This window comes from Macrosteles quadrilineatus, unplaced genomic scaffold, assembly GCF_028750875.1.
Source record: "Macrosteles quadrilineatus isolate MER2022 unplaced genomic scaffold, UCM_ALF_1.0 Scaffold_8__2_contigs__length_117827958, whole genome shotgun sequence".
NCBI classification, from domain to species: domain Eukaryota; kingdom Metazoa; phylum Arthropoda; class Insecta; order Hemiptera; family Cicadellidae; genus Macrosteles; species Macrosteles quadrilineatus.
Genome location: NW_026542601.1, coordinates 67,028,319 through 67,056,027, shown reverse-complemented (window position 1 = coordinate 67,056,027; position 27,709 = coordinate 67,028,319). Strand labels below are relative to the sequence as shown.

At 35.6% G+C, this 27,709-nt stretch overlaps 1 protein-coding gene across 1 annotated transcript; it reads left to right on the top strand.

Annotated features, from left to right (window-relative positions):
* Positions 1-159: 159 nt before the first annotated feature.
* LOC129001576 (zinc finger protein 709-like) lies at positions 160-26,030 on the top strand. The gene is made up of 17 exons (XM_054428917.1): positions 160-300; positions 2,578-2,706; positions 3,289-3,484; positions 5,755-5,992; positions 6,309-6,460; positions 7,145-7,304; positions 12,537-12,643; positions 13,257-13,363; positions 14,558-14,671; positions 15,240-15,490; positions 15,946-16,106; positions 17,363-17,502; positions 18,339-18,534; positions 19,159-19,232; positions 19,960-20,181; positions 21,800-21,949; positions 24,037-26,030. The coding sequence occupies exons 1-17, from the start codon at positions 163-165 to the stop codon at positions 24,307-24,309; spliced, it is 2,808 nt and encodes a 935-aa protein (XP_054284892.1). The 5' UTR covers positions 160-162; the 3' UTR covers positions 24,310-26,030.
* The last annotated feature ends 1,679 nt before the right edge of the window (positions 26,031-27,709 follow it).

The following is a 27,709-nucleotide window of genomic DNA, read 5'->3' as shown; positions in this document are numbered from 1 at the left end:
TAGCTGTTTGTGTTTTGAACTTTTCGCATTTCCCGCCAAAAATTAAACATAACCAATCAGAGAACGATAACGTCGCCTCTGCGCAAAGGATTTCAGCTGTTAGAATTGACAACTCTGATTGGCTTGCTTGCTTCTGCTAGGTTAGGATAGGTAGTCAACACAATGGAAGTTGTTGATCTCAATCTTTCTACAATTTGTAGACTTTGCGCTGAAAATAATCCAAATGGAGTTCTTTTGTTCGACGAAAATTCAACTGATGGGGACCTTGGATCTTTCATCAACATGTACCTCCCTTTCAAGGTATTATAATATTTTAAGATTGTAAAAGTGTACAACTTGACTTACTCTGAAAACAAAATGGAGCTTTTACTGATCAACGTTGCACCTGAGTATCTTGGGCTACAACTCTAATCAACTTCTACCTATTCTTGTTTTGAATAATCATAGTAAATCAATATTTTCAATGGAAACTTTAAATGAATATGAAATATATCTCTAATTAATCTAGCTTGATTTTACACTTTCCACCTAGCCTAGTTCTATCTGATGGTGGTCTTCAATTTTTATCCCGTCAAGCAAGCAAGTAGCCTAGCAGACAGGCACTATTAATATAAATCAAGAGGGAAATTCAAATCCATTTTTAGAAGGACAAAATTGTTATATGGCACTTATAAAATGCTAGTTTTAATCGTAACAAAGTAAAATGCTCAAAACCCTAATTTTAGCAAAGGAAATATTAATTAAATTAACATTTTGTATTTACATAGCATATTACTGTAATGTTTAATGGCTGAATAAGTTAAGTTAAACTTAAACAATTTGAATTTATTTGAAATCAAGTTGGATTTGAAAACTAGGCCCTACTGTAGACCTAAGTTACAGAGTAGGCTTATCTTTTAATTTTTAAAATTAATTTTAGTCCAAGAAGACTAACTTATTAGGCTATAAACTTATGTCGACCCTTAGGCCTACCATAGATAAGAGGTTTAAGTTAAATTCAAAATTCAATCAAATGTTATTTTCAATAATCATGTGGCCTAAGTCAAATTAAGTTACCAAATCATGACAACGAATTTAGAGATGTAGACACCACCAATATTACACAAGTCCAATATTACTAGTAAAAGTTAACAGTAGGCCCTATCTAGGCATTTTTTATGCAGTTTCAACCCATCCTTTCAGCGAGTTGAATGAAAAAAGTAGGTATACGTTTTTCGGCACTTTTCTAACAACGGGCGATTTTAAAACTTTATAAGTTAACAAAAAAACTACAACTGATCCAATCATCATTAAACTTGGACAGCCTTCAGGTACAGAACAAGTAAGAAACTACGACGAAAGCTTGAATTAAAGCTCATAAAAATATATAAATGAAAAGTTAAGTCACACATTAGCTAATTGGCATTGAATAATTATATTGTACGTATAATCAAAGCAGTTTTGGAACGCAGTATAGTGCGTGAAATTTGTACCGCTATCGATTCGCAGGCAGGGAGTTCTCCCTGCCCGGGACCGGTTTTTGGCAGCCCGGACCAAACCGCCGAACCTCATCACCACAATAGTACCCTACCCCTAAACCATATCTGGGATCGTGTTACACGAATTACCATTTCCCATCAGCTTTTCTCATGAGGGCTTTGGACCTCCAATGGCTGGTTTAAAAATGGTTTGCTGGCTAGATAGCCGTTGTCAAAGATCTATTTACAAAAGTATAGTCCAAAATAATTATATGTAGTACAGAAGAAGACATTATTTACATTTTTTTTTCGTTTTACATGACATTACTCATAATCTTAATAATCACTGTCTGAGTATTCTGTGGAGCTACCATTCAATTTTATTGTTTATCTCAAACTTCAGTATCTATACTTTTTGACCCGACAGTAGGCCCTTTACATACAGCAGCTATATTGTACATTTTGGTCCTGAAAACTTTCAAGACATTTTCTGTGATTGCATTATCAGAACTGCTATTCACACCCAAAAAATCTCAAAACTATTCAAATCCACACATTAAAACTATAAAGTAATCAAGTATTTTATTAGGTAATCGTTGAATAATCTCTGATTACAATAGACCTCGTCAGAAACACATTATATAGGCTACTCAATAGTGATATATTATCACAGTCACATTTAGGCTATATCACAGACATTACCAAATAGTTGTACAGTTAAATAAATAAAAATACATGCAAAGAGTTAAAAATAAATAGGCCTAATCCTAATAAATATATTAGCCAGTGTCATAAAAATTTCCCAAGCAATTATTGTTTTTCTTTTTTCCGATATTAAGAATAAACTCAGCATTTGAACTTTTAGAATTGGAAGCCTGAAAATTCTTAGTTTAATGCTAAGAACACGATAATCACGTTTGAATTGTGAATATTGAAAATATTTTAATATACAGTACCGTACTGCCCTGTCCCTTGCTAATCTGGTGCTCACCCGAACGTTCAGGAGTTGACAATTACAGGTCCTGTTAAAAAAAGCACATTTTTAGTATTTGGTGTCTTTCCACGACACACCAAAATCGCTCCTGCCACTCATGGTAACCCACAGTAATGACTGTTATAGGTGCAGAGCGATGGAAAACTGCCTCAAACAATTTGTCCTGGTTGCAATATTCAAGTACAAGCAACTGTGCAGTTCTTTGATCTGGTTATTGAAGGACAGAAGAAAATCCGGGAAATGTGGAAGCAACAGGTAATTAATTACATAAGAAAAATATAAATCAAGATGAGTGTAACATGATGGAGAGATGATTCACTAACATGAATGAATCAATAAACACATAAATAATGTAAAGATTACGACCTTTTTGTATTGCAATCACATTGTGGTGGTTTAGCAGCCGCTGGAATGTACAAATGTTATAAATAGGATTTTAAATAGAGTAGCCTATATTGATAGCTTGTGTTGACTTCATCATCTTGGTTTTGCACATTAGCTACCGTCTACTAAGTTAGCTACTGTCTACCTGTATTACTCATGTTAGACACATTAGTTTTGAAAATTAGAGTTAAGCATTACCGGTAACTGTACACTAATCTTGTTCCAATATTATTTATGTACATTTAATAATTAATATTATTCTCCTGTGATTTTACTGTTAAAAATTTCAACCACTGTAACCTCAATGTGTGGTATTGAATGCTGACTATCCTATCGTCTATGTATGTCCTGTTCCTAACAGCGACAGTCAAAAGAGACTACCTGTGACCTACGCGGAAATGATCATTGAGTTTTTACTAAAATCTCGAAGGTGATAATGTTACAAATGTCCAGGTTGCTCGTAAAAAGAAGACAGAAAGGGAGACACCCTCCAGTTCTCAGTTACCTAGAGCAGCCGCTACGGAAGGCACATCGAACAATGTGTCCGAACACTCGTACAGCCAAGAGGAGATGTTAACTACTGCCACAGAGGGGGCGGAGTTTGTGGAAGGATTGTTGGAAGATTACGAACCTCAGCTTAGTGTGGAAGGTAATGCTTTTATTTCCTCTGAGAAAGTCATGTTTAAATGTAGATACATAAGGTAAAGGGACAAAATATGTATTTGTTTTGAATTTATTAGATGGAGAACTCTTTGAAAACTGTTTATTTATAGTGATAAGGAAATGGTAGAACTGCTAATGATAAGCTAACATAATAAATACCGTACCTAATTTAATCTGCTCTTTACATAGTTATTGATTGTTAGAGGTTAGGCTATGTTTTTTTTTTCATCCACTCGAACGAGCATGCGGAACATTAGACCAACATTTGTATTGTTAGGCCTTCTTTTGTAAATTTAAAATTTAAAAGGAAACATTTTTACATCAAAAAAATAATATTTCTGAAAACAAAAACTCAAAAGTTTGATTGAATTAGGGGTTGAATAATACTATAGCCTAGCAGGTAAAGCATTGTACAAAATGTGGCTAATTCCTGGTGATGTTTACTGGTCGGGAAGTTTGGAAATAAGGGTAATTGATTTGAATCAGGAAGTAACAACTTTGTTGTGGCAGTCTAGAAGAATGGATATTTTCGGTTCAATTTGCAGTTTACGATTGCAATTATCAGTCTGCGATTGTCGTGAGTACCCCTAGATGAATAAGAGATTTTCAGATCTTTAATGGTATGCTGAGGTAAGCACATCTTTTGCAGATTAATAAATCAAAATAATTAACTGGTAGAAATTGTTGATCAATATGTTATGGTATGGCTAATAATAAAAACTAGTGTACCTGTTGCTCGAATTCGAGCAATTGCTAAGTATTACTGGCGTTATTTTAAAACGAATAGCAGTCATCATTTCTGATGACTTTAAAATATTCGACTTAAAGATTATGGAAATACTGATTATGGAAATACTAAAGATGTACTTAATAGATCGATATAATCAACATTTATTGTAAATAGTGTTTTCTACAAAAATAGCCTTACTCATAGCTGCATTGGGTTTCCAGACACATTGTGTGTCCAAAAGCAGGACTCCCTTCCCCATACCGCCCTCTGAGCGATAGGGATCATTGAGATTCGCTCTAACCTTTCCTTTTCCCTTCATGGGCAAGTTTTCATCCCTTTTCTTTCTTAGTTTTTGTTTGTTTCTTTTTTTAAATTTTAATGCCTGTATGTATCCTTTGTCTTTTCCTATTTCCCTAGCTACTTTTCTAAACGTCTCAATTGCTTCCTTTTCACTCATCATGTTTTATTTTCTCATCTCTCTAGGCCTATCTTATCCAAGACTTATTCCTGTTCTCTCCTATTTGTCTCCTGAAGTGAGCAATTTATAAATACGTGACTCGTGGTTTTTATTTCACCACATCTACATACTTCCTCTTCCACCATGTGAAATCTTCACGAAATCGCCTTGAAATTTTCAATGTTCTGTGACAACTGCGTTTCATAATGGCCCATCTCCCAATCTTGTTCCAGTCTCTTTCTGATGTTAGGTATATAAACGAACGTTTACCCTTAAAACGTTAACATAAAACACTCTGCTCCCCAACGCATTTGCCACTCATCTCATATCTCCTCTCTTATGTTTTCAAATTAGTCTTACCCTCCTTCTTGTCTTCCAAAATCAACAGCTTATGCAGCGATTATCCAACAGTCCTAAATTGAATGTGAAATCTTCAGCCGACTGTTGGAAAGCACACTTAAACCTGACACGGAAGGGTGCTTGCTGGATTCGGCTATCAACAATAGTATCATTTGTATTTCGTTCGTGTCTACCGTCTACCAGTTAAAGTTCGTCGGCCTCTTCCTATTTGCCGTCCTGGTCAACGTCTTATAGTCTCCATTATGTCAAACGTTTTTTTGGTTATGTTTTGATTTGTGCAAAATTTTTGTATAACCATCTGTTTAAATATTAGTGTCAATTTCAAAGTATTCATCTGTTCAAATATAAACAAACATTTTCTCCCTAAGAATAACATGGGAACTTTGAAGGCCACTGGGGCAGAGCCCTGATGGAATTCCAAAGTATTTTTGTTTGATGGCAAAACTACATGCTAAGAGCTTTCTAACGACACCTTGAACATGGTGATCGGTAACACCACCACTCCAAAACAATTACGACAAAAATATGCCTAGCGTATTAAATATATAGATAACTTAAGAAGTCTGCAGAATTGGAGCCGGTTGTGATTAAAAAAGCTAAAAATATTGGCTCTTAAGGGTGATTTAAAAACATGAGATACCTTTTTAGGTTCTTAAAAATAGATTAATAGAGCATTGGTTTGAAAAATAAGCAATTACTGTATTTACAGTTTTTGGTGAAAACGGAGCTATGTATAAACCAGAAGAACCAATCGTTTTGAAAGCTGAAGGTCTCGAGAAGCCCCGAAAAAAGAGGGGAAGACCTAAAAAAATTGCTCAAAGTGCACCAGACGTCCTGAACGAAAACTCGGCTGATGTTGTTGATGAAGAACAGAGGAAAGATGATAAAAACAACAAGGATGATGATGTGGAAGGAAGAACTCGAAGAAAAAGAAAAATTCCCCAGAGGTGAGTGTTGCAGAATTGTTTATTGCGGAAACCCCATAATCAACATACTTTTGTAGTTGTGTGATATCTGCACTAAACGATGTATTTCAATTTGTACATAATTAATGTCATTAATATTTTTACACAAAAAGAAAATATTACCAATTGCAAGATTTTCCATTTATAACAAGTTAATTTGATAAGAAGATCAAAATGTGCCATGGCTAAACCTAGGTGTATAAATTTTAGGTTAATAATTGGATTAGGTTTTTTTATTCAATCATTTCATTGTAGAAATAATAAGAAAACAATAAGGTATTCACTGTGTTGGCTGCAGGTACAAAGAAGCAGTTCAAGGCAAGGAGTTGGAGAGGATATTCAAGGAGGAAGGAGTTATTGACGAGGAAGAAGAGAAGGAGGCAGTAACAATAACTTTGGAAGTGCCAGAAGAACCTCCCGTAGCAGCTAGTACTGTGGAGCCAGTTAGTGGTGAGTGTAGGCCTATTGGTCTCTATGGTTCCGGAGGAATCATGAACATCTTTTGCGGTCGCTGAGTCTTGATTATTGTCACCCGTGATCGCAAACACTTAACTTTTGATCGCCTAATCTTCGCAAATGCTTTTGGCGATCCCAAGAATAAAAGCTTAAGTCGAAAATTGTTCCCTTCTAGCAAATCATCGGAGAAATTTATTTTCAAAGGAACCTAAAAAATCTTTTGAGGCCCCCTGTAAACAAGGCCCCAGGTAACCGCCGTGTACGCCGTTAGGGAAATACGGCCCTGCATACACAACAAAAGCCATACAGTTTTTTTAAATATTGACATTTAATTTGATTTTTTCCCTCAAACTTACTCATTGACCAAAAATTGCCTGACTGATAGATAACGACCTATAGTTTTCACACAGATCAACTTTACAATGTTGTTATTTCACACAAATCTTTTTTGCTCAGTTGGAAATAGAAGTGATGGCTGGAAATGTGGAAGATGTAAGATTCCTTGGCTAAGCGTTGGCCTTGGAATTTTGCAAATGACACTTCGTAGATAAATACTACACATTACTACTATGGCTGAAGAAAAATCTGTTTTTTTTTGTTAAATAGTTAATGAATATGTAGTATTTTTTGCCAACCTGTCATGATAATCAAACTCAGTTGCCAAGTTTCTCTTTTCAGAAGTGATTGGTCACTTGGAAACTCAAGAAGGCACAGATTTGGGAGAAGTGGTCATAGTGAACAAAGTGAAGACGAGGAGAAGACTGAGAAAGAAGATACGTTATCAATGTGAGATTTGTGGCAGAGGCTTTCTACACCATGGAAGATACGTATTCCATAAGTAAGTCAGGAACTTATATTAGCACACAACCTTGAGCCCAATGGGTGCAGGGCCGTACCTAGATGCTCCTTTGTACGTGGCGAACCAGCGTAAGTGCGCCCTCCGGGGGGTCTGGGGGGTATGGAATACCCCCCTGAAAGGCGGGGGGTCCGGGGGTCCTCCCCCGGGAAAAAATTTTAAATTTTAACATCAGTAAAACACATTTTTAAGCAATTCTGGCTCTTAAAACATCAAGAAATAATTCTGATTTTGACATTGAAAATTTAACTTTTTGCTACACTATAATGATTTTTTATGGTTTATGCTTAAATGATTGGCTAAACAATATATTTTTATAAAACATAATGATCCGTTAACCCAATTTCACCACAATGTATATTAAGGTAGTAAACAAAAGTAGGCCTATCCCTTTTTGTGGAATTTAATAAGTTACAATAAGTACAATTTGTACAGAGTTATTTACATAAGTTTTAATATTTACAACTGTATTCTGACTTCATCAATATTTACAATAATTGCACTTTCCCTGCTTTAACGAGAGCAAACTCATTGATTACTTCATTGAAATCAATTTTGGATGCTCTGTCATACTCGATTGATAAAATTGCCAAATTTGTCAGTCGAGTTTCGCACATGCTCGATCTCAAGTAGTTTTTAATTATCTTGAGCTTGCTGAAACTACGCTCGCAAGATGCAACACTGACAGGCATCGTTAAAAATATCCTTAAGGATATTTCTACATTTGGATAAGCATCTTTCAACTCGTATTTTGAAATGGCCTTTAAGAGATCCAAGTGAGATGCCTTCTCCAAGTCTTTTACAAGCTCTTTTGCCTGGAACTTAAAAGCAGCTACTTCATTTACTAGTTAAAAAGTGTCAATGTCTCTGCTGTATTTGACACCCAAGTCCGCTGCACATTTTTGAAGGTCACATACAGAGTTCCTACTTAAAGATTTGCCAGACAAGAAACTGAAGTCAGAAGAAATGTTGTGATAAATATGGGATCTGTTATCCATTTCACTCATAAGTTTGTCAAATACAGAGTAGCACTCTCTTTCAAAGATTTTTTCAGAGCTAATTAAATGCGCTTCATCTTCAGCCATCTCCCCAGACATTTTCTTGACCCTTCTTAGTCGTTTTTCGGCAAAACTGCTGTCGATGGACATAGAAGTACAGATTAGTTTGGCATTGTCTATGTACTTTTGTACACCTTGTTCTCGTAGATGTTGAATCTGTTTTGCCAAGCCAGATAGTAAACTTGATGCTACATCAAGAGTGACAGTCTTTCCTTGTAGTGATTTGTTGGTACAGTCCAAACTGATCAACACATCAGTCCAAATCTCTAGGAGGCATACAAATTCGAAATCAATTTGTCTTAACAGGTTTGTAGCACCACATGTAGTGTCAGAGTTCCAATTGTTGCTTCTATCGGCCATGTTTTGTAGCACCTTAAATACTGATGGCAAGTTCTTCTGCAGTGCTGTAACGGCTTGTCGTCTAGAAGACCATCTTGTCTCACAATGTCTCTTCAGGGTAGTTTTTACACAATCAAGTAAGGCTTCCCAACGTATTGTAGAACTACTAAAGAAATTAAAAAACTCCAACACTTTTCCAAAAAAATTCATCATTAGAACTGACACTTCTGCTGCGTGCACGCCAACTAGGTTCAAGCTATGAGCTGAACAAGGAATAAATTTGGCAAGGTCGTTCAGCTGGCATATATGAGCTTGGACACCTTCATATTTTCCAGCCATATTTGCACCGTTATCGAAGCCTTGCCCCCGACAGTTCTGGATATCTAAGCCGTCGTTCATCAGCTTGTCCAATATTTCTTCAGATAAACCTCTTCCAGTTTTCTGATGACTTATGATAAAGTCAACAAAGCTTTCTTCTATTACACACTCTCCATCCACAATTTTTACATATCTAATTATTTGACTCATCTGCTCTAAACGTGCTGTATCCGGGGTGCAGTCAAACATAATTGAGAAGTACTTGGCATTTTTGATATCTTGCAATATTTCAGACCTAACCTTTTTACCTAAAATCTCAATAACCTCGTTCTGTATCTTTGGAGAGAAATAGCTTGGGACATATTTTCCACTTTTTACATTAGCTATATGCTCATTTAGCTGAGGATTGTAGTGACTGATGAGTTCCAGAGTACTTAAAAATACACCACAATTTTTGTCATTTATAGAGTCAGAACCCCCTCTCAATGGTAAGTTATTCCTGGCACAATGAAGAATTACATCTACGATACACTTGAGAACACTGCGCCACTTTTCAGCTTCTGCTTTTATGCATTTTTGGTTCTCTGCGTCAATTGTACGCCCAGTTTGCAATCGGGTAGCTAGTTCTTTCCAATCGCCATATGCTTGTAGGTGAGATGCTGAAATTTCGTGATTGTGAAGTGTTGGATTGAGGTGTTTCCAATCATTAAACCCCTTTTCTACATCCGAGAAAGCTGACTTATCGTCTTTAAATAAAAGACAAGGGAAGCAAAACAGTGTATCCTTAGATTGGCTATACAACAACCATTGCCTTTGTACAGTTTCACCATTTCTTATAGTTTTAAAAAACCAATTGCGGGAAAAGTGCCTTCCATCATCTGTACAGGGAAATTTAAAGCTTTTTAAGTCAACAGTTTGAGGACCTCGTTCAACAAGTTTACAACGTACTGCATCAGATCGAAAATTTTCAGGCCATTGCTTGGGGTCGTCGTAGATTATTTCAATTTCTTTGCCTTCATTTGTAGGCGTACAACTACACCCTTCCTCTTCCTCAACAGCAGCACGCAAACGTTCATTCTTTGTGAATGGTTCCAGCTGAGGACCACAGTCTTCTTCTAAAGTAGCGAGGTTTGTGTCAACGTCCATTGGTATTGTTGGAGTTATGTAGCTGCGGTTGTCGTCGTCTTCACCTTCTTCTGATAAAGGTATCATGCTGCATTCTTCTTCTTCGCCTTCATTATTTTTGATGTCTTCTTCTTTAACTTCTTCTTGTATTTGAGAAGGTGTATCTTTTTTTCTCATTTCTTTATTTTCATTTAAAAGCCAGCCACCAAGTGCTGATGCTAGCTTCTTGTCCTCTTTTTGTTTTTCTTTTCGGATGTTCTTAAACTGACATCCAGAAAGTTTCTTCTTTGGACCCATTTCTGAAAAAAATTCAATTCCTAATAGAATAGAGAATCCATATTTGTACCATCGTCACCAATCCTATTAGGCAATACCAATTCTTGTAGATTGTCAAGGATGCTTTATAGCATCCATAAATGCATTTTATTGTTCCCCAATTCAAAAAATATATATTATTTTTTACTAAAAAAATAATATCAGGAAGTGGGCTCTTAACCAGAATTTTACAGAACAGTAAAATGAATTGCATAAACTTAAGACATACAATCAGGGGGGGGGGGGTGTAGAGGGGAGTGTTTATTGCTCATTTCCAAAAACATTTGGCCCACACGGCACTCTGGGGTTGTTCAGCGCCTCAGCAATGTCTTCATGGCTTTGGCGTGGGGGATGGTTAGTGCACAAGGGTCCGCGCGCCCAGACTAACTGCGACTACTGTACTGCGTTACGACGAGAGTCAACGTAGTTCGCTAAAGCGTCCACAGATAGCAGCACTCCCTGGGTCCCATGGCCAATTGGAGGGAAAACGACGGGACAAGTTGATTTCTAAGCTTGCTAGACGTGGATTTTAAGGGAAAATTTACAAATACAAATAACAAACATAGCCCATTGTTATAGAACATACAAACTAGCCAATAATTCGTTCTTTTGTATAGGCCAACAGTGAGAGTTTGTAAGCAGCACCCAAGCACTTATACTACTATAGTATAACCTACAAACGGACCAAGGAATGGAAGTATTACAGAAAATAGAGAGGAAATAGGCAGTCGGAATATGCGAGTAGGCTTATTGCAATCAGTATAAAGTTGGGGCAGTTAATTTAATCTCCAGAAAAACAAGGCAGAAAGGCAGATGTTGTTGATGGCATGACATATAAGCCTAAGATTAGGTTAAAGGTTATGCAGTAGTTTTGCTCTAGGCCTATAATCACCAAAAGCTAAAACGGAACTTATGGCTAAAGGGTTATTCAATGTAATTAGTTTCAAACAAATCTTACCTAATTAATTGAGTGAGATCTGATGGATGAAGTGAAGCGATGTACGCAATACGAATACGGTTTAGGCCTACATAGGCTAAGTAGACTATAAAGGCTTAGCACTGAAAGTGGCACTGGGACTGGACTGAGTGGACTGGCGTGTGGAGGAGAACTGGCAAGTGAAGTGACAGGCTTGCAAATCAAACAATAATACGCCCAGCGTTGCCAACTTAGAATTATTAACTTTAAAACGAAAATAGTGTCATGCTTACCACCGGGCCTTGTGAGAACGTCCCTGCGCCCATTTTTCTGTACAACTACAATGGTTGACATTGTAATAAATAATTGTTAATAAATCAATAAATTACATTAAAAAACATAAAATAATTTCATATAACCGTTATTATAGCTACCGTAACATAAGTGTAAAACGTCAATTTCTATTTTTTTCATCTAGCTCATAAAAAAAGTAAAATTTGTCCCTCTTTCCCATTTTGCGTTCTTGCCCAACCGGCGCCCATTTTGCGCCCTTGTCTAACCTGCGCCCTTGGCAGGGGCCACCTTTGCCACAGCCTAGGTACGGCCCTGAATGGGTGTATTAAAAAAATATATTTTAACATCTTGTTATGAGTTATTTAAAAAAAAAATTGTTTTAGAAACCAGGATTTTAAAAATATTAATGCTTTGTATATTATCCTTGCATTTTATAACTCTGGTGAAAATAACAAAGATCTTAATTTCAAGACTTAAAACTTGGCAAATTACTGTGAAATTGCTACTTATTGATTTTTTACGATACAATAAAAAAGTTTAGTTCACTAGGCTATCACATTTTTCATCAATCAACCCATTTAGTTGGTTGTCTGCTGATGTGGCAGATAAAATCAGTGAAAGGCGTTTTGAATATTTCAATCGTTAATGTAAGTTAAAAACCGTGTAGGCCTAATGCTAGAACATCATGACAAAATGCCTCTATGGCAGATGATATGTGGTCTCTATGGTAGGCCTATAACTGTTTCAGCAGGTGAGGATAAAATAACATTTTAATATTTCTAGCCCAAAGTTGATGAGGATCTTCACTGCTTTGTAAGCTTGCCAAGTAAAAGGTTTAACTGGTTTCAGGTCTATACATAAAGGAGTTAAGTTCCAGTGTACAACTTGCCAAAAAAGATTCTCGACAAAGGAAAACTTTGAATTACATCAGAAGATATCGGGTCACACTGGCGAAGGTAGGTCGATTTATTATCTATTACAAGTAATTATTTTAGTAGGTATTTTAAACAAGTAAACATTTGTTTTACTTGTTTTTCTCTACAAAGCCTTATGCTCGGATGTCTCTAAAATTTGAGGATGGTAAAAAATGGACGTTAACAATAGTTGCTTTACTTCCTTAGATTCAAAATGTAATTTTTTGAATCGGTTTTCATTTTAATTAATTAAGGCATGTCTGTTAGGTCAAATGTTATATTTTATGGTTTCAAGATCGTTATAATAAATAAATGAACGCTATACGTTATCCATTATATTTAAATTATGTATAACAAGTAAAGCCTTCGTTTACATTGTTAACAAACGAATGTAAACAAGTGTTTTTTGCGTTTCTCTAGAATTTTATGGCTTGAATCGAAAATCTAAAGCCAGTTTGCAAATCAAACACCCAGACGTGTGTTTTGATATATAATACGTGGAGTAAGGCTTTTTAAAAACAAAAAGCCATTATCGGGAACAAACTTGCCATGTTCAGTATATTAAATAGGCTATATAGATTAGGTTTGGCATTTATAAGTTCTCCTTATCAGTTAAGATTACTGTATTATCATTAATTTGTATTTTGTGTTGTAGATATAATAGACTTTGACGAAGAAAATGGAGAGAAAACCACAGAAGAGTCTTCAGAAATCAGCTGTAAACACTGTGAACAAGTGTTGCCTTCTAAACAAGGCTACGAGGTAGAAATCTTTATTTGTCAGTAAATTTTAGATTGACATGGTGAGTCGGTGGCTTAGATGGTAACGTCACAGACTTTGGGCCCAAGGCAGAGATGTTGTGGGTTCAGATCCTGGTCACTGCCACAAACATTTTATCAGTACAGTTCACCTTCGTACTGTGCCAGCTCACCCCTTGCTTTGCTGGATACATTCTACGCACGGGTAGTTATAGTCTATGTGGACAGGAAAAAGCAAGGTTAAGAGGCCGGCAACCTCCTAAAAGAAAAGAATGGTTTTCTATCTATATTTTCTAATCTACCAGTTGGTACAGTTGCTAACTTTTGAAACACACGTAGATTTATAAGTTTTGTCCAAAAGGGAGGAAAAACAAAGTAATGAAGGAAACTAAACTCGAAGATGATATTAATGTGTGGATTCTAGAAGTAACTTGCATTGTTAGTAATTATTTTTAATATCAGTACAAGTGGTATAATATGAAGTTGGTTTGTTTCTGTAAGTACAAAATAAAAATATCTTCTCCTTTGAAAATAATTGATCAATTACTCCTTTTAGTTAATGGATACAAATCTGAACAAGTCCGGTTCACTTTAGGCAGATCTTCGGACTATTTGGACTCTGCTGTATGTCTAATTAATATTGGAAATGTTTTCAGTTTCTATTTGTCAACGTTTATTATGTTTTATTTGTCAACTTATTACTTTTACATTGTTGCCTTTAGGATAAAATGTGCTATTTCCTCTAACAAATAAAATGTTGTTAGGTGTAGTCCGATGAATTGTGGTCTTCGGAAGATGGCCACGCCGTTTGGTTTTCAAAGTTAGTGGTGATGTTTCGCATGATTTGCAGCATTCCGGCTTCAGGGAAAACCACACCCCCACAACAAAGACCTCTCCCATCCGATCCCCTATCTACCCATCTGATTCAACTACAATCCAACCCATCCGATTCAACTACAGTTAAACCCATTCAATTTAACCACTATTTTTTTATAATTCAACAATGCGTTCATTTCCTGAAGACCACTATCGAGAGTCTGTTGTGACTGTGGGAGCCTACCGTCACCACGTTAGGCTTAGGCTTGGATTAGATGATGACCTGATTGTTTTACCCTAAAAATAAATTGTTGAAACGTGTTGCTGTCAAACTAGTACATCAACAATATTGATGAGTGATTTATTGATTTTGTCCATTAAGGATCATTTGGCTGAAGTCCACAGTGAAGAAGTGCAGCCTTACCAATGTTACATTTGCCAGAAAAGCTTTGCTTTCCGAGCAACCTTGAAGACTCATTTACTCACTCATGAAGAGGTAAATTGTTTTGTTGTTTGAAACATTCATTAGGCTGGTACTTTAAAGTTAGGTAGGATAAAATTGAAATTTTAAAATATTCGGGAAATTTCTGCTGTGCAACATTATATTAAGAAGCTTTTTGTAAATTTAAAAACCCCTTATAAAACAGCTGAGCCGAGCTACAGTTGATTTGGTGTGTTCCTATATTAATTTAATTTCCTAAAATTAAACTAAATTTTAAACTTTTCCTAAATTTGACCAACTTTAAAATCATTATGACTAAATATAAAAAAATAGTTTTGTAGACCACTGCTTGTCCTCAATGGTATTATAACCAATGATTAAAGCGTCCAATGTAAAATTTACCTTGAAAAAAATAGAAAAACATTAGAGAGGCATCAAATTCTGGTCTTTCGTCTATCCACAAATCTGTCCAGCATTTATTGTTATCAGAATGTTAACAAAGCCTTTGACAACCAAATGCCTCAAGCACAAATATTTGGATGAAAAATGTTTACACTGTTTTGAATTTTAGATTAACTAACAATTTAAATTGTCTCTTTAAAAAATATTTGTTCCCTCTCAGATCAGCAGTGAGGAGAAGAAGCCCAAAATCATTCAAGTCCGCAAAAGAGAAAAGTGGTCCCAGGTCGGCAGTAGGGAGAAGGGCTACCCCTGTAATCTGTGTGGTAAGAAGTTGAACCACCCGAGCTCAGTGCTGTACCATCGTGAAGCCGAACACAACAACGGCAGACGCTTTGTGTGCAACAAATGTGGTAAAAGCTTCAAACACAAACAGCTGTTACAAAGACATCAGCTGGTCCACTCGGATATAAGGTGGGCCATTTATTTTGCCTCAGAAAATATTCTTATAAAAAAAAAATATTTACTAACACAACTTACAGGGGCGCTGTACCAGCTTGCCCCTTGCCTTGCTTGATACGTTCTCTCAATGTGGACGAGCTAATGCAAGGTCAAGAGAGGTCAAAATTAAACTACTCAAGTAATCTACAAATCTAAATGCACTTTGCAACTTTATTTACAAATTTTTTTTTTAAGAATTATACTTATTGCTGTAACAGACTGTTGAAGAGAATATTTTTTATTAATGTGCAAATATAAAGAAATGTATAGATTGAAATTGTATTTACAAAATATAAGTTACATCTGAGCACAGACTGGACATCGTTAAGAGACGTTAAGTCAATCAATGGCATGCCAATTTCCATAAAAGCTATGTATGCCTACTTTTGATTTCATTGTCTGTTATATTAGGTTGATTGATGTTGCAGGCCATTCACTTGCAACGTGTGCTTAGCGAGTTTCAAGACCAAAGCCAACCTGATGAACCATCACGCGACACACACTGGGGAGAAGAAGCATAAATGTGAACATTGTGGACAACAGTTTGCTCACAAGACCAGCCTCACACTGCACTACAGGTGGCATTCTGGTCAGTGGCGGGGTTGTACTTTCAATTCAAAACAAGACTGAATTTTTATTTCAGAAAGAAAGTGAACAAAACAGCATTAGGATTTCAAGATGTGAAAAGGAGGGGATTTTTTTTTGGGATGTAAACAGAATGGGATCATGCTTCTGTAAAACAAAGGAAAATCTTGTAAATGGAAATAATGACGAAATAAGATCAGTCTCTATTTGACTGTTCTACTTCATGACTGTAAGTGGTGGTGTGGTGGTTATGGTTCAATCATTACTATCTCCCACAATCACAGAACAATCGTTACCATAGTGGCGAATCCTTGGACATCTCCCATTATAACAAAGATCATTGTTATTTGCAACCACTAACAGTAGATAAAACCCATCCTGGGAAAGTTCCGAACTAAATATAATCCCACCTGAAGATCGGGAGTATTTTTTACCAAAATTTCAGGTCTCTACTCTCAAAAAATCCTTGTTTTTGGCTATACTTCCTCTTTCCATCTCATGTTTAAGTACAGGAGGTCTTCTTCCATATTTATTTTATCATAGCTTCATTTACCCTATTTTTCTACTTATCTGGCCCATCTCAAATATTCTTTTTGGTCTTTGAACTACACCTGGTGCTTAAAACACGTTACTTAGTTTCCCACCATGCTTGAATCCCCAACCTTCCTTTGAAATATCTTTCTTAAAATATCAGGATTATTCATGTAGAATATGTCATGCTCTTTACAATAAGAGTCTAGCTTATTTTTTGGAGGTACATTTTTGCCTAGATTTTCACGTATATTAGTTCCAGGCCCACAGTACCGATACGATCATGTGAAGTGGGAATGGAAGGTTATTTATGAGAGTATTCAATAACCCTCGACCCCTGTAGGGCTTTAAGAATAAACCTTTGCCCTTTTTTACATGTTCTCTATCATTTCATACCATTTTTATTACATAAAAAATGTCTTTTATTGTTTTATTCAACAAAAACACAAATTTAAAATAACACATATATTAAGGAAAATATACCAAAGAAGTTGGGTCTATTTCCTACCAATATTGGATGTGTTATTTGTGGTCCAAGCGGAAGTGGGAAGACGGTTGTAATTTATAATTTAATTGTAAGAAAGGAAGATTAAAATTTATAAACTTATATTTAATATCTAAATCTTTAGACCAAGAAAAATATTAAAAAATAATTGAAATATTTAGTTTGTGTGACGAAGTAAAAATACACACTCTACCAACGGTATGTTAACCTTGATTCTTTCACAGGTCAGAAGCCGTACCAGTGTACTGTCTGCAAGAAGATGTTTTCACAGAAGGGCAACCTCCAGGAACATTACAGGATCCACACAGGGGAGAAACCTTTCGACTGCAACATCTGTAGCAGGAAATTCACCACATCGTCTCAGGTGGAGTAAACACATAAAGTGTTTCAAGCACAACTGTTCTTAGAGGGAGTGATTTCCATTGGTGTGTAGGATGTGCAATCTAGTGCTTGCATAGTAATGAGAATGTTGTCGTGTTGTTGGTTCAATCCTGGGAAAAGTCTGTAGATTTTTAATGGTTCAAAACTGGGCCCAGCTGTCCTTGATTATTGACCTTAATAAGAGGTACTGGTTAAAGAAATAGCAGATTTTAGTCCTATATATTAATAGACAAGCATGTTTCTTGGGCACCTTTTTTCTCAGCTCGTGTGCATTGTAAGGAAAATCTACACATACTGTTAGAAAGATATTTGCCTGTAGAAGCGCAGAATCCCTTTATAAATTAAAATGGACTAAAAAATAAGCGCAACAAATTAAATTAAAATAAAATAGAAAAATTAACATGGGCCTTATGGGTTGCCATGCTGGAGACAAAATAACAACAAAATATAAACAGAAAATCAAAACAAATGAAAGAGAGGTTTTGACCACAGGGTGACCTCTAGTCTGATTTTTTCTGAGGATAGTTGAATAGTAGTGAAAGAGTTTGTTTATCCCCACAAAGTAAAATTAGAAAGAGCTGAAAACAAAAACCACGTTAAATTGTGTGTACATTTTAAAAAGAGAACACAAATGTAAACAGGTTATTTTGAGTTAATTTAGTTAAAATTCAAATTTTCCCATTTTTATAAGAATTCCCAGTAATTTCCATCGCAGGGTTCCTCTTGAATTGTTTACACAATAAATTTTTACCCAGTCAACTGTACCACAGTCAAATTACCACACCGTTGTGTAATAACAAATTGTCTTTACCTGCGCAGTACAAGCTGCATATGAAGCGACACACGGGAGAGCGTCCGTGGAAGTGTGAGTTCTGTGGAAAGTCGTTCCTACACAAGGACGCTTGGAAGTGTCACATTCGCAGACACAAGGGAGAGAAGCCATTCCAGTGTAACGTATGCAACAGAGACTTTCCTGAGCAGTGGGCACTCAAGAAACACATGAGGCTGCACACGGGTGGGTATTTGTTTAGTTTATTGTAGAAAAATAGTTGTTTGCATGCTTTTATTTTGAGTAGGTTAAATTTTACTGAATCTTCAAGGATAGTTATAAAGGATTGTTTTGAAAAAGGTGGAGTTTAATAAGCTTAGATGAAGATTGGAGTTTGTGACTAAAGACGGAAGACAATTTCTACTCGATATACAACATTGATGTTTCCGTTTTGTGAAGAATTCCATTCATGTCGTTCCTTAAACCAAAGTTATGTTTTTAATTATAACCCGTTTCTCAAACAGCTTGTCAAGCTCCTTACAAAAAACAGAGGAAAATGTTTCAATTTGTGTAATCTTTAAATCTTTTGTATTTTACAACAGGGATCTCTTGTTAGTGTGGTTCAAATAAGATTTTCCGCAATAGGTGTTTTCTTTTGAAATTTTGGAGTAATGAGGATAAGGTTTTTTTGTTTTTAGTATAAGAGGTTTTGTTTACTATGTTCTGGTTATTTTTGGTTTAGTTTAAAAGTGAAGATGCTTACTTTCTAATTGTTTTGTGTTTAATTTACCAATTTACTGTAAACCTCACCATGTAACTTTGCTTTAAACTTATTTTTTGTGGTTTTAACCTACTATATTTCTATTTCAGGTGAAAAGCCATACTCTTGCACAATTTGTGGCAAGACTTTTGCCGATTGCTCAAATCTCACAAAACACAAAAAGGTAAATACTTTGTCAGTTTGAACTGTTTTAAATTTTAAAAAATCAGCAACATTTCAACTACCCAAAAAGAAGAAAAGCTTTCCTATGATATAAACAATATACAACAAAATAAACAAAATAGTTGGAAAAACGTTAAGCAAACTAACTGGAGAGTATTGTAGTTAATATAGTAATATACTACTACTGTTAGTATAGTTAACGCTCAGAAGAGTGAGCTGGTATAGTGGTACAGCGAGGGACTTTGGTAACTGAGGTCCTGGGTTCAAAGCCTGCCTAATCACCAATGGTTTTTATCTAAGTGATAATGCCACAACCACTAGGCTTAGCATGAAGTAATATGTAGGCTATAACAATCCTAGGTTCGTGCCTATTTATTAGATTAGGAATGCACAGGCAAGTTTATCCCTCATACTACTTATATAAAACTGGTGTTTTATTAGTATCCCCACAAATAAAAAAAAAAAAAAATTCTTACAACTACGCATGTGATTTCAGTTTGCCACCACAAACATAATTTAAAATTTAATCTGTAAAAAATATCTTGAAAGTTTGTACCCCAACTCCTGTTATCTAATAATCTCTAGAAACCTCTTATACAGTATTGTTATTAACAAAAAACCAATAACTTCTCTGTAAGATGAACACCATGTGTAGTACATGTCTGACTTTTTCCACTAAAATTTTTGATGGATATTTTTTAGCAGTTGTTGCCTTGGTCTGTTTGAAGGTTCATGCTCGAGAAGTGAAGGTCGTGGAGGAGGAACAGTCGGGCATTGAAGGTGTGGATCTCACTGTATGGAACATCATACAGTCACATCTTCAGGAGAATACAGTGTTGGCTGACAAGGACAGTCTCAAGCAGAGTGACGATGTTCAGCAGATCTTCTACGTCACCTATCAGCAGGACAACGAGGAGATTGTACCTGAGACTGCACCTGTCAAACTCAAGGTGACTTATTTTTAATAGGTATTTGTAGATTGTTGGTACCAACGATTCTTGGACTTTGGTATCGGTATTGAGAATCAGTCAAGAATCGATACTGATACCCGACACGAACGTGAAGAACAAGTGATTTAAAAGTTCAGACGTGGATGACAACAATAATCTTTCCATGACTGCGTCCGTTATCATGGAAAACAATAATGATCAAGTGACCGCAGGATATGTTAAGGGTTTTTCGTAGAAGACAATAATGATGTCAACAAGACCGCAGGAGATAGTCAGGATTTGGCCGCAGTTACGGAATACGATAATGACGCCCCCGTGACTGCAGGAGATGTTCAATATTTTGCCGTGACGAAGATGTTGGTTCCATTTGCGCTGAGCAGTATTCAGGATTTTACTGTGACTACAGAAGACAGTAATATTTTTCCATGACAGAGAAAGATATTCAGGATTTTGCAGTTACTGCGGAATACGATGAAGATGTCTCCACGACTGTGGGGGATGATCACGAAATTAACTCAAGCTCAGCTTGATCGAAAACTACAGGCTCGCAGACCTCTTGCTGTAATAAAATTTTCTTTTTGATATTTGTTTGCAAGATATTTAGTTACCTTTGATATGGTATTTATGTAATGTTTACTAGGGTTTTAATTTGAGTTGGCCAGTTAAAATTTTCTATTGCTGCTTTATTTTTGACAAACAAAATTACTTTGTGTAAAAACAAATTATAGGTATCAAGGATTGACTTTTTGGTATCAGTATCGAGAATTGACAAATTTTGGTATTGCCACATCACTAATTTGTACAAACTTATCTCTTTTATGATTAACACGTTCGCTGCTACGGACGTTCCGGAACGTCAGCCGGGCCACGGCGCCAGGAGCTAAGAACGTTCCAGAACGTCACCGTTCATTGTTGTTTAACGTTGCTATGGATAAGCCAGCACGTCACAAGCGTTCTATATTTCTTTGCAGCTCGTGGGGACGTACTTTTCTGACAATAAAAAATATAGTTTCCCAAATCACCACCAGGGTCGTTTGGAACAGGGCTTTGTTTTACCTCTTTCCTGCTAGATAGCGACACTACTTTACCGACTGTAACCTGGGTAGTGCTGCTATCTATCAGAATCACTTAGTACTATATCCAAAGCCAGTTTTATTGCAGAACATTGCCATCCAGTATAACTACTGTTGTTTTTACTGTAATTCAGTGTATTGGTGGCAATGTCACGCAGCGGCCGAGCGTAGTTCAGCAACTGGCGCCGTCCCGGCATCTAGCGCTCAGCAGCGAACGTGTTAAGGAATGTAGCTGTTTTGAGTGGTGGCGGTTCTAGGATCTTGTCAAGGGCCAGCTAACTGGGGTGTTCTATACCAGAAAAGGGGGTTTGGGGGTCCTTTCCCAGAAAATTTGCTATTTTTAAAGTAATTTTTAACATCTAGAGCTTAGTCCAAAAACCTCCGTTACGTTTTTTATGACAAAATGTATGTTTACATTTATACTTCCAGGGTCCAATTGGCGGGGGAGGAGGGGTTTATTCTCTACAGCCCCCCCCGCCCACCTTGAATCGCCACTGAATGTAAATTTAACAAAGTAGGCTAATCACCTTATAACTTATGTTCAGGAAACTCCCAAGTTCATCCTGCCTAACCTGATGGGAGGAGACGTGACCCTACAAAATGACAACATCACTCTGCCTACCCAGCCGCTACAAGTCACAGACGACCAGGGCAACCCCCTACAGTTCACCATGCAGGACGGCAGCTCACTTCAGGTAAACACTACACTACTTGTAGCAGTATTCGAAAGTTGTTACCTTTGTTTTATCACTAACAAAAGTGCTACTTAAGTGAATCCAAGCATCAAAGAGTCTACATAATGTTAAGAAAGTGGGTTGAGGTTTCAACACTCCCAGCAAGAAATGAACTGTGGAACAAATAGGCCTAATACTAAAAATTTAATAAAGTATCTCCAACAAAACCATTGACTTTTTAAACAATCTAAAGGTAAAACTGTGTCTAGAAGATGTTACAGACATTGTGATGATGATTTGTTTATTGAAAAACAAAATATCATTTTGTTTCAGAAATAAATAAATAGTTTCAATAATATTTTCTTGTTTCAGTTAAGGGTAAACCTTTTTTTCACAAAGTTAACTTGACAAGTTAAGTTTTAAAGATTGCTGGGTTCAATTCCTTGACCCAGTCGCAATTTGCCATCAGGTTATTTATTTATGATGCTTTCTTACAACATGTAAATATTCAAAAGTAACAAGACCAATGGATTGTTACAACCCCTGATGTTGTTACAACCCCCTTGTTACCCTTACAAAAAAGTACCTACTATAAGCATTGAAAAAATCAATCTTGAATTGGCCATCTATTAGGGTTTTGGAGTAACCCACTTATTCTATCATTTTTCTCAGAGGTGCTACCAAGTGAATAAGTGGACAAAACAATAAAACATTGTTTTGGAAATATTTGTACCGTACTACAAATTAATGTTACGGTTAATTTTCAAGTAAATTTATAACATGTTTCCATTTGTTTTGTACAATTCATTTGTCAATTTACAGATGATAAAGAGGTTTTTGAAAACACCTGACCTGTTCCTTTCCTCGTCAATCCTATGCTAACCTAAAGTTTGTATAAAGGTGTTAACATTTATTATAACTATGTAAGTATTGTAGTGTTTTACTATTGATAACTAAGTATTGTGCGGCTAATTACACAACTGGATTTGAAATCTAATTTGTAGTGAATTTATCATCTAGTACTGTATTAGCAAATTTTGGTAGATGGTATAGTGAGACCTAGACCCGGGACTGAAATTCCCATTTTATTCTTTTGGAGTAGGCTATAGATAAACACTTGTAGTTTGCATTGTTATGGTGCACAAATTGTGCTTTTTATTGGGGTTCAAATTTCAAAAAACGTTCGTTATTGATACCAAATGCTGCAATATTTTTTTCCCAAGATTATGTTTGTTTAGGACATTTGTTAGGTGAATAAAAATAGTAATTTAATAATTCTAAATAAATTTAAATTGTTTATCGTAGATTTACCAAAAAGATTGATTTTCCTACCACAACCAGGTTACAACCATCACTAAAAATAGCCTCGGCTAGTTTTTTTTAAGCCAACCTTCATCATAAACTGTTTTGTCTATGATTATGTCGAGAGAAATACTTACTCACGAGCCGTAGGCGAGCAAAGAATGGTTTCTCGAGTGAGGCAATTGCAGTTTGTACTCGAGTTGCACATTATATTTTTCCTACAGTTACCATAAAACAAATAAATTGGTAAAGAAACGTGACATTTACACAGAAGTGAACTTTTAATATGACATTATAATGATACAACAGTACAACAGCTGACCAGCTGATTTACAGCCAGTGCTGCCAACGTATTTCGCGTGCATACGACCTTGTCTGCATGTTACACGCTCACTATTATGTGCCTTCACGCTGCAAATCTGGAGTGAGTGAGACAAAGTAATTAGAGTGAGACAATGTTAACATTGTCTCACTGATGAACAAATTGGCCACTTTGCTTTCTCAAATCAGTGAGAGAACATATACATTGTTAGGTAACTGTAGGAAAAATATATTAAACATTAGAAGGGCAAGTTTTAAGTTCTTTTTGTTTCACTGTGTTACTGTTTGGGAAGGGAAAACTAATAAATTATGGCTGACTCATTGTGGTGCATTGAAAAGACGCTCAAGTTAAATCAAGAAATGCTACGGACGAGCCTTTTATGAGACTTATGTAGCTTAATGTTATAATGCCCTTTGTCATTTTATTGGTATTAAATAAAAAAAAATCATTGAATTGAAAACTAAAGTTGATTTTGTCCATCCAGATAACCACAACGGATGGACAGAACCTCCAAGTAACGACTAAGGATGGACAAATCATCCCTGTGCAAATAACTACTTCGGACGGACAACCACTGAGCACCGAACTGTCGTCTGCTAATCTTGAATTACCTGTCAACACGATTGTAGGACACGACATAGCAGACGAAACAATCTCTACATTAGAGTTCACATCAGAAGACGGACAGAACTTTAAAATAATCCCCCCTTATATTACTGGTAGCACATTAGACACGGAGTATTTAAATATTGCGTGAAACGGTCCTCAGTGAACGACGTAGGATTTAGTTTTTCGTCAGCTGAAAATATAAATAATAAGTCTATATTTTCACTGTTTTAAGTACCATGTTTCCTGTACAAATAGGATGTAAACAAGTTGTACTATTGGAGACTAGGAATGGATAATGTGTTGAATCAGTGATAGTGAGCCTTGAAGCATGATTTTGTAAAGTGTTTAGGGTCTATAGCCGTCATTTAATTGAAGTATATTTTTAGTTTTACCAAGTAATCTATTTTACAGTCAATAATTTGGTCACATTTTTTATGAAAAGTTCACTTTATGACACAAATACGCATAAAAACACAGGAATTACAAACACAACTTTAATATTCTTTAAGTCAAGAGGTTTGAGTAGTTAAATTAAAATTGTTTTTTTGAATAATTCTGTAATAACTTTACCCACAAAAACCAACAAATCGTAAACTCTACAGGTCAACGGGGAGCTAATTTAATTTTTTTTATGTATGAAATACATAAATAATGATTCATTTTGTTTGTAATTATGATTATAAATCAGTAAAGAGATTCATTCTTAAATGTTTTCAAATAATGTAATCTTATCTCAGATAAAAACACTTATGTTAAAATAAAATTATGCAAGGGTCAGTCATGGAAATTATAATGACAAATTTTCTGTGGACATCCTGTTTTATTCTTTTTCCTCTCTATCTGGATTTGTTATTGTTCAGATCATATCTGGTACCCATTATTCTAGAAAATCCACACTCTACTGTAATAATAGTATTGTAAAAAAAAAGCTTGATACTAATTCATAATGCAAGATAGTGGTTACCTTCAAAATGTGATATCATAGAATTGAATGTAAGTTTCACATACTTATTGCAAATCTAGCATTAAAAATAACCAACTTCCTGCTAAATGCTCTTCTATTGTGTCCACTGTATTTAGAAAATATATTAAATCAAACTTGTATCTTGCTGATCAAGTTTGGATTGAAATATCTCTCTCTTGTATCCATAAATAATTGTTTTTTGTTCCTTTTATTTAACAAAAATGTATTTTAAGTGGTATCAGACCTAACTCATGGTACATTTACTGAGGAATGTTTTTTTTTATGTACATAATTATAGATACATGATATGTGCGTGTTTCAAATAATTTGTTATGGAGCTTTCATTGGACAATAGTTTTATTGAAATGTAGTTTTATTTTTTATCCTTTAAAGGAATAGTCATAAGTATTTGAATATTGATTGAATTTAAAGAGATTGTACGTACTATTTAAGTTGAAGGGCAAGTATTATTTTTTATTTACAGGTTTAGATCTACAGATCTACATGTACAATACAAACTGAATACTTTTATAAGACTTAAAAATTTAATTTTTATTTTGATAGAGCAGGGAGTCCTCAACAGAATATCTCAGAAATTAATTTGGTTTGTATCAAATTTTCCTCGGGCCACAAGCAGTGGCGGCTCATGATCGCTTTTGGTGGGAGGGGGGGTCAGTGAAAAGGGTGATCCAGTGGGATCGTAGTCCTAGCAAATATTATTTGCCAAGTAATATAAAGGATTTGAAATATAATTTGTTTTTATACAATATATTATGCATAATGTAGTTGTAATATGTATATAAATGCCGAATTTGAACTCGTGTTACTTTGTTACCTGTTAGCCTACTCAGACTATAATATAATTTAACCGTAAAAAATTGTATTGTGATAAACGGTTCAGCAAATTTATTTGTAGTTTCAATTTTACCTCAACTGTTGCCTATTTATCTTTCTATTCTGAGCTTTAAGGTCCATCATATTGGTGCAAAATTGTTGTTTTCTGTAAGAGTAAAAAATTTGTATTTTGTATTTATTAAATTAAATTGAATGCAATAAAATCCAATGGAACCAACAGTTAGCCTTAAAACACAAGTTTGCAAACCAAATGGAAAGAACGCTAGGGAAATTAGCAACACAAAAACACTGTAGTTGCTTTTTCACACTTCCATCTCTAATTACGTTTCATTTTACAGGAGTTTTTAAAATAAACATTGTGTGGACTGAAGAAATCAATCTTAATCTGATACACATGATACAGTAGTTGCAGTTAGTCTGGGCGCGCGGACCCTTGTGTACTAACCGTCCCCCACGCCAAAGCCAGGAAGACAGCGCTGAGGCGCTGATCAACCCCAGAGAGCCGTGTGGGCCAGATGTTATTGGAAATGAGCAATAAACAACACCCCCCCCACACCCCCCGCCATAGCGCGGCCGCGCGCCTAGACTAGCTGCGACTACTGTAGTTCTCGTTCAAGGAACATGATTGTATGAACAGGGTGTCTACCAACCGGAAAACCGGGAATTGTACTTAAATTTTTACTGGCCATGAAATGTACGGGAATTGTCCTTAAATGCCAGACTATGTCCTTAAATTTTTAATGGGCCATAATTTTATTGATTGCTAGTTGGTTAGGAGCACATAAAAGGTTTATCAGATGTTTGTTTACATTTTCATAATTTGTTACTAGAGTAATTATGCAATAAAAATCCCATTAACAATCTCAAAACCATTAATATTTTATCACGACAATCAAGTGTCAAGTCAAGTACTTCCAAGAACTGTTTGACTCAGCAGCTAGCTCATAAAAGTTGTGTCACTTTTATTCCTTTACAACTTCTTTTTTTATTACTAGGGTAATTATTATTAGATCCCAAACCTATTTTATCGTGAAAATAATAGCTTTATAATGGCTGTTAAATTTCACTTCTTACTTCACTTGTACTTTCGGCTTGAAGATTCAATTTGCCGCGGCCAGTGCCTAGTGCCATAAAACTGTTTATGGTTTCATATTAAACTTGTAAATAATCTACAGTCTTATTATTTTGTAAGTTAACCCCTTTTTTATGGACATTTTATCTTTCAATTGACAAAACCACAAGCATTGTTGTTTGCATTAATGTTTTATCACTATGTAAGCCTGCTTGGTTTCAAATTATGTCATTGCATTTTCTGTATCTTTGTCTTATATTGTTGGCTATTCAGGTTTCAATGTTTTTAGCGAATTTCCCATATAGGGAATAAGCTATTACCGTAGTACTCATGGTAAGACCTGGACGCGGGACCGATTTTTTTTTTGTTTTGAGGTCCCTAGAGGCCAAAAACACCATCCGTTCAAATTCATATATATATATATATATTTATATATTTATATATATATATATGTGTCCGTCAGCACGATAACTCGAGCAAAAATTATCCGATTTGGATGAAATTTGGTACAAACGTGTAAACGTACGTTTATTCGAACGAGTTCGCGATCCAGCATGATCGGACCATGGGAACGGGGGTTTACGGGGGGTTTTATGGGGTAAAAATAGGTTTTTCCTATTTTTGACCCAAAAAACATAAAATTTAGCAATTTCTTTC

Excerpts from the sequence above, each read along its gene's own strand:
- LOC129001576 (XM_054428917.1), top strand. The coding sequence starts at position 163 with ATGGAAGTTGTTGATCTCAATCTTTCTACAATTTGTAGACTTTGCGCT. Across the intron at positions 2,707-3,288 it reads GGGAAATGTGGAAGCAACAG|GTTGCTCGTAAAAAGAAGAC; the intron begins GTAATTAATTAC and ends ACAAATGTCCAG. Across the intron at positions 21,950-24,036 it reads AGGACGGCAGCTCACTTCAG|ATAACCACAACGGATGGACA; the intron begins GTAAACACTACA and ends TTGTCCATCCAG.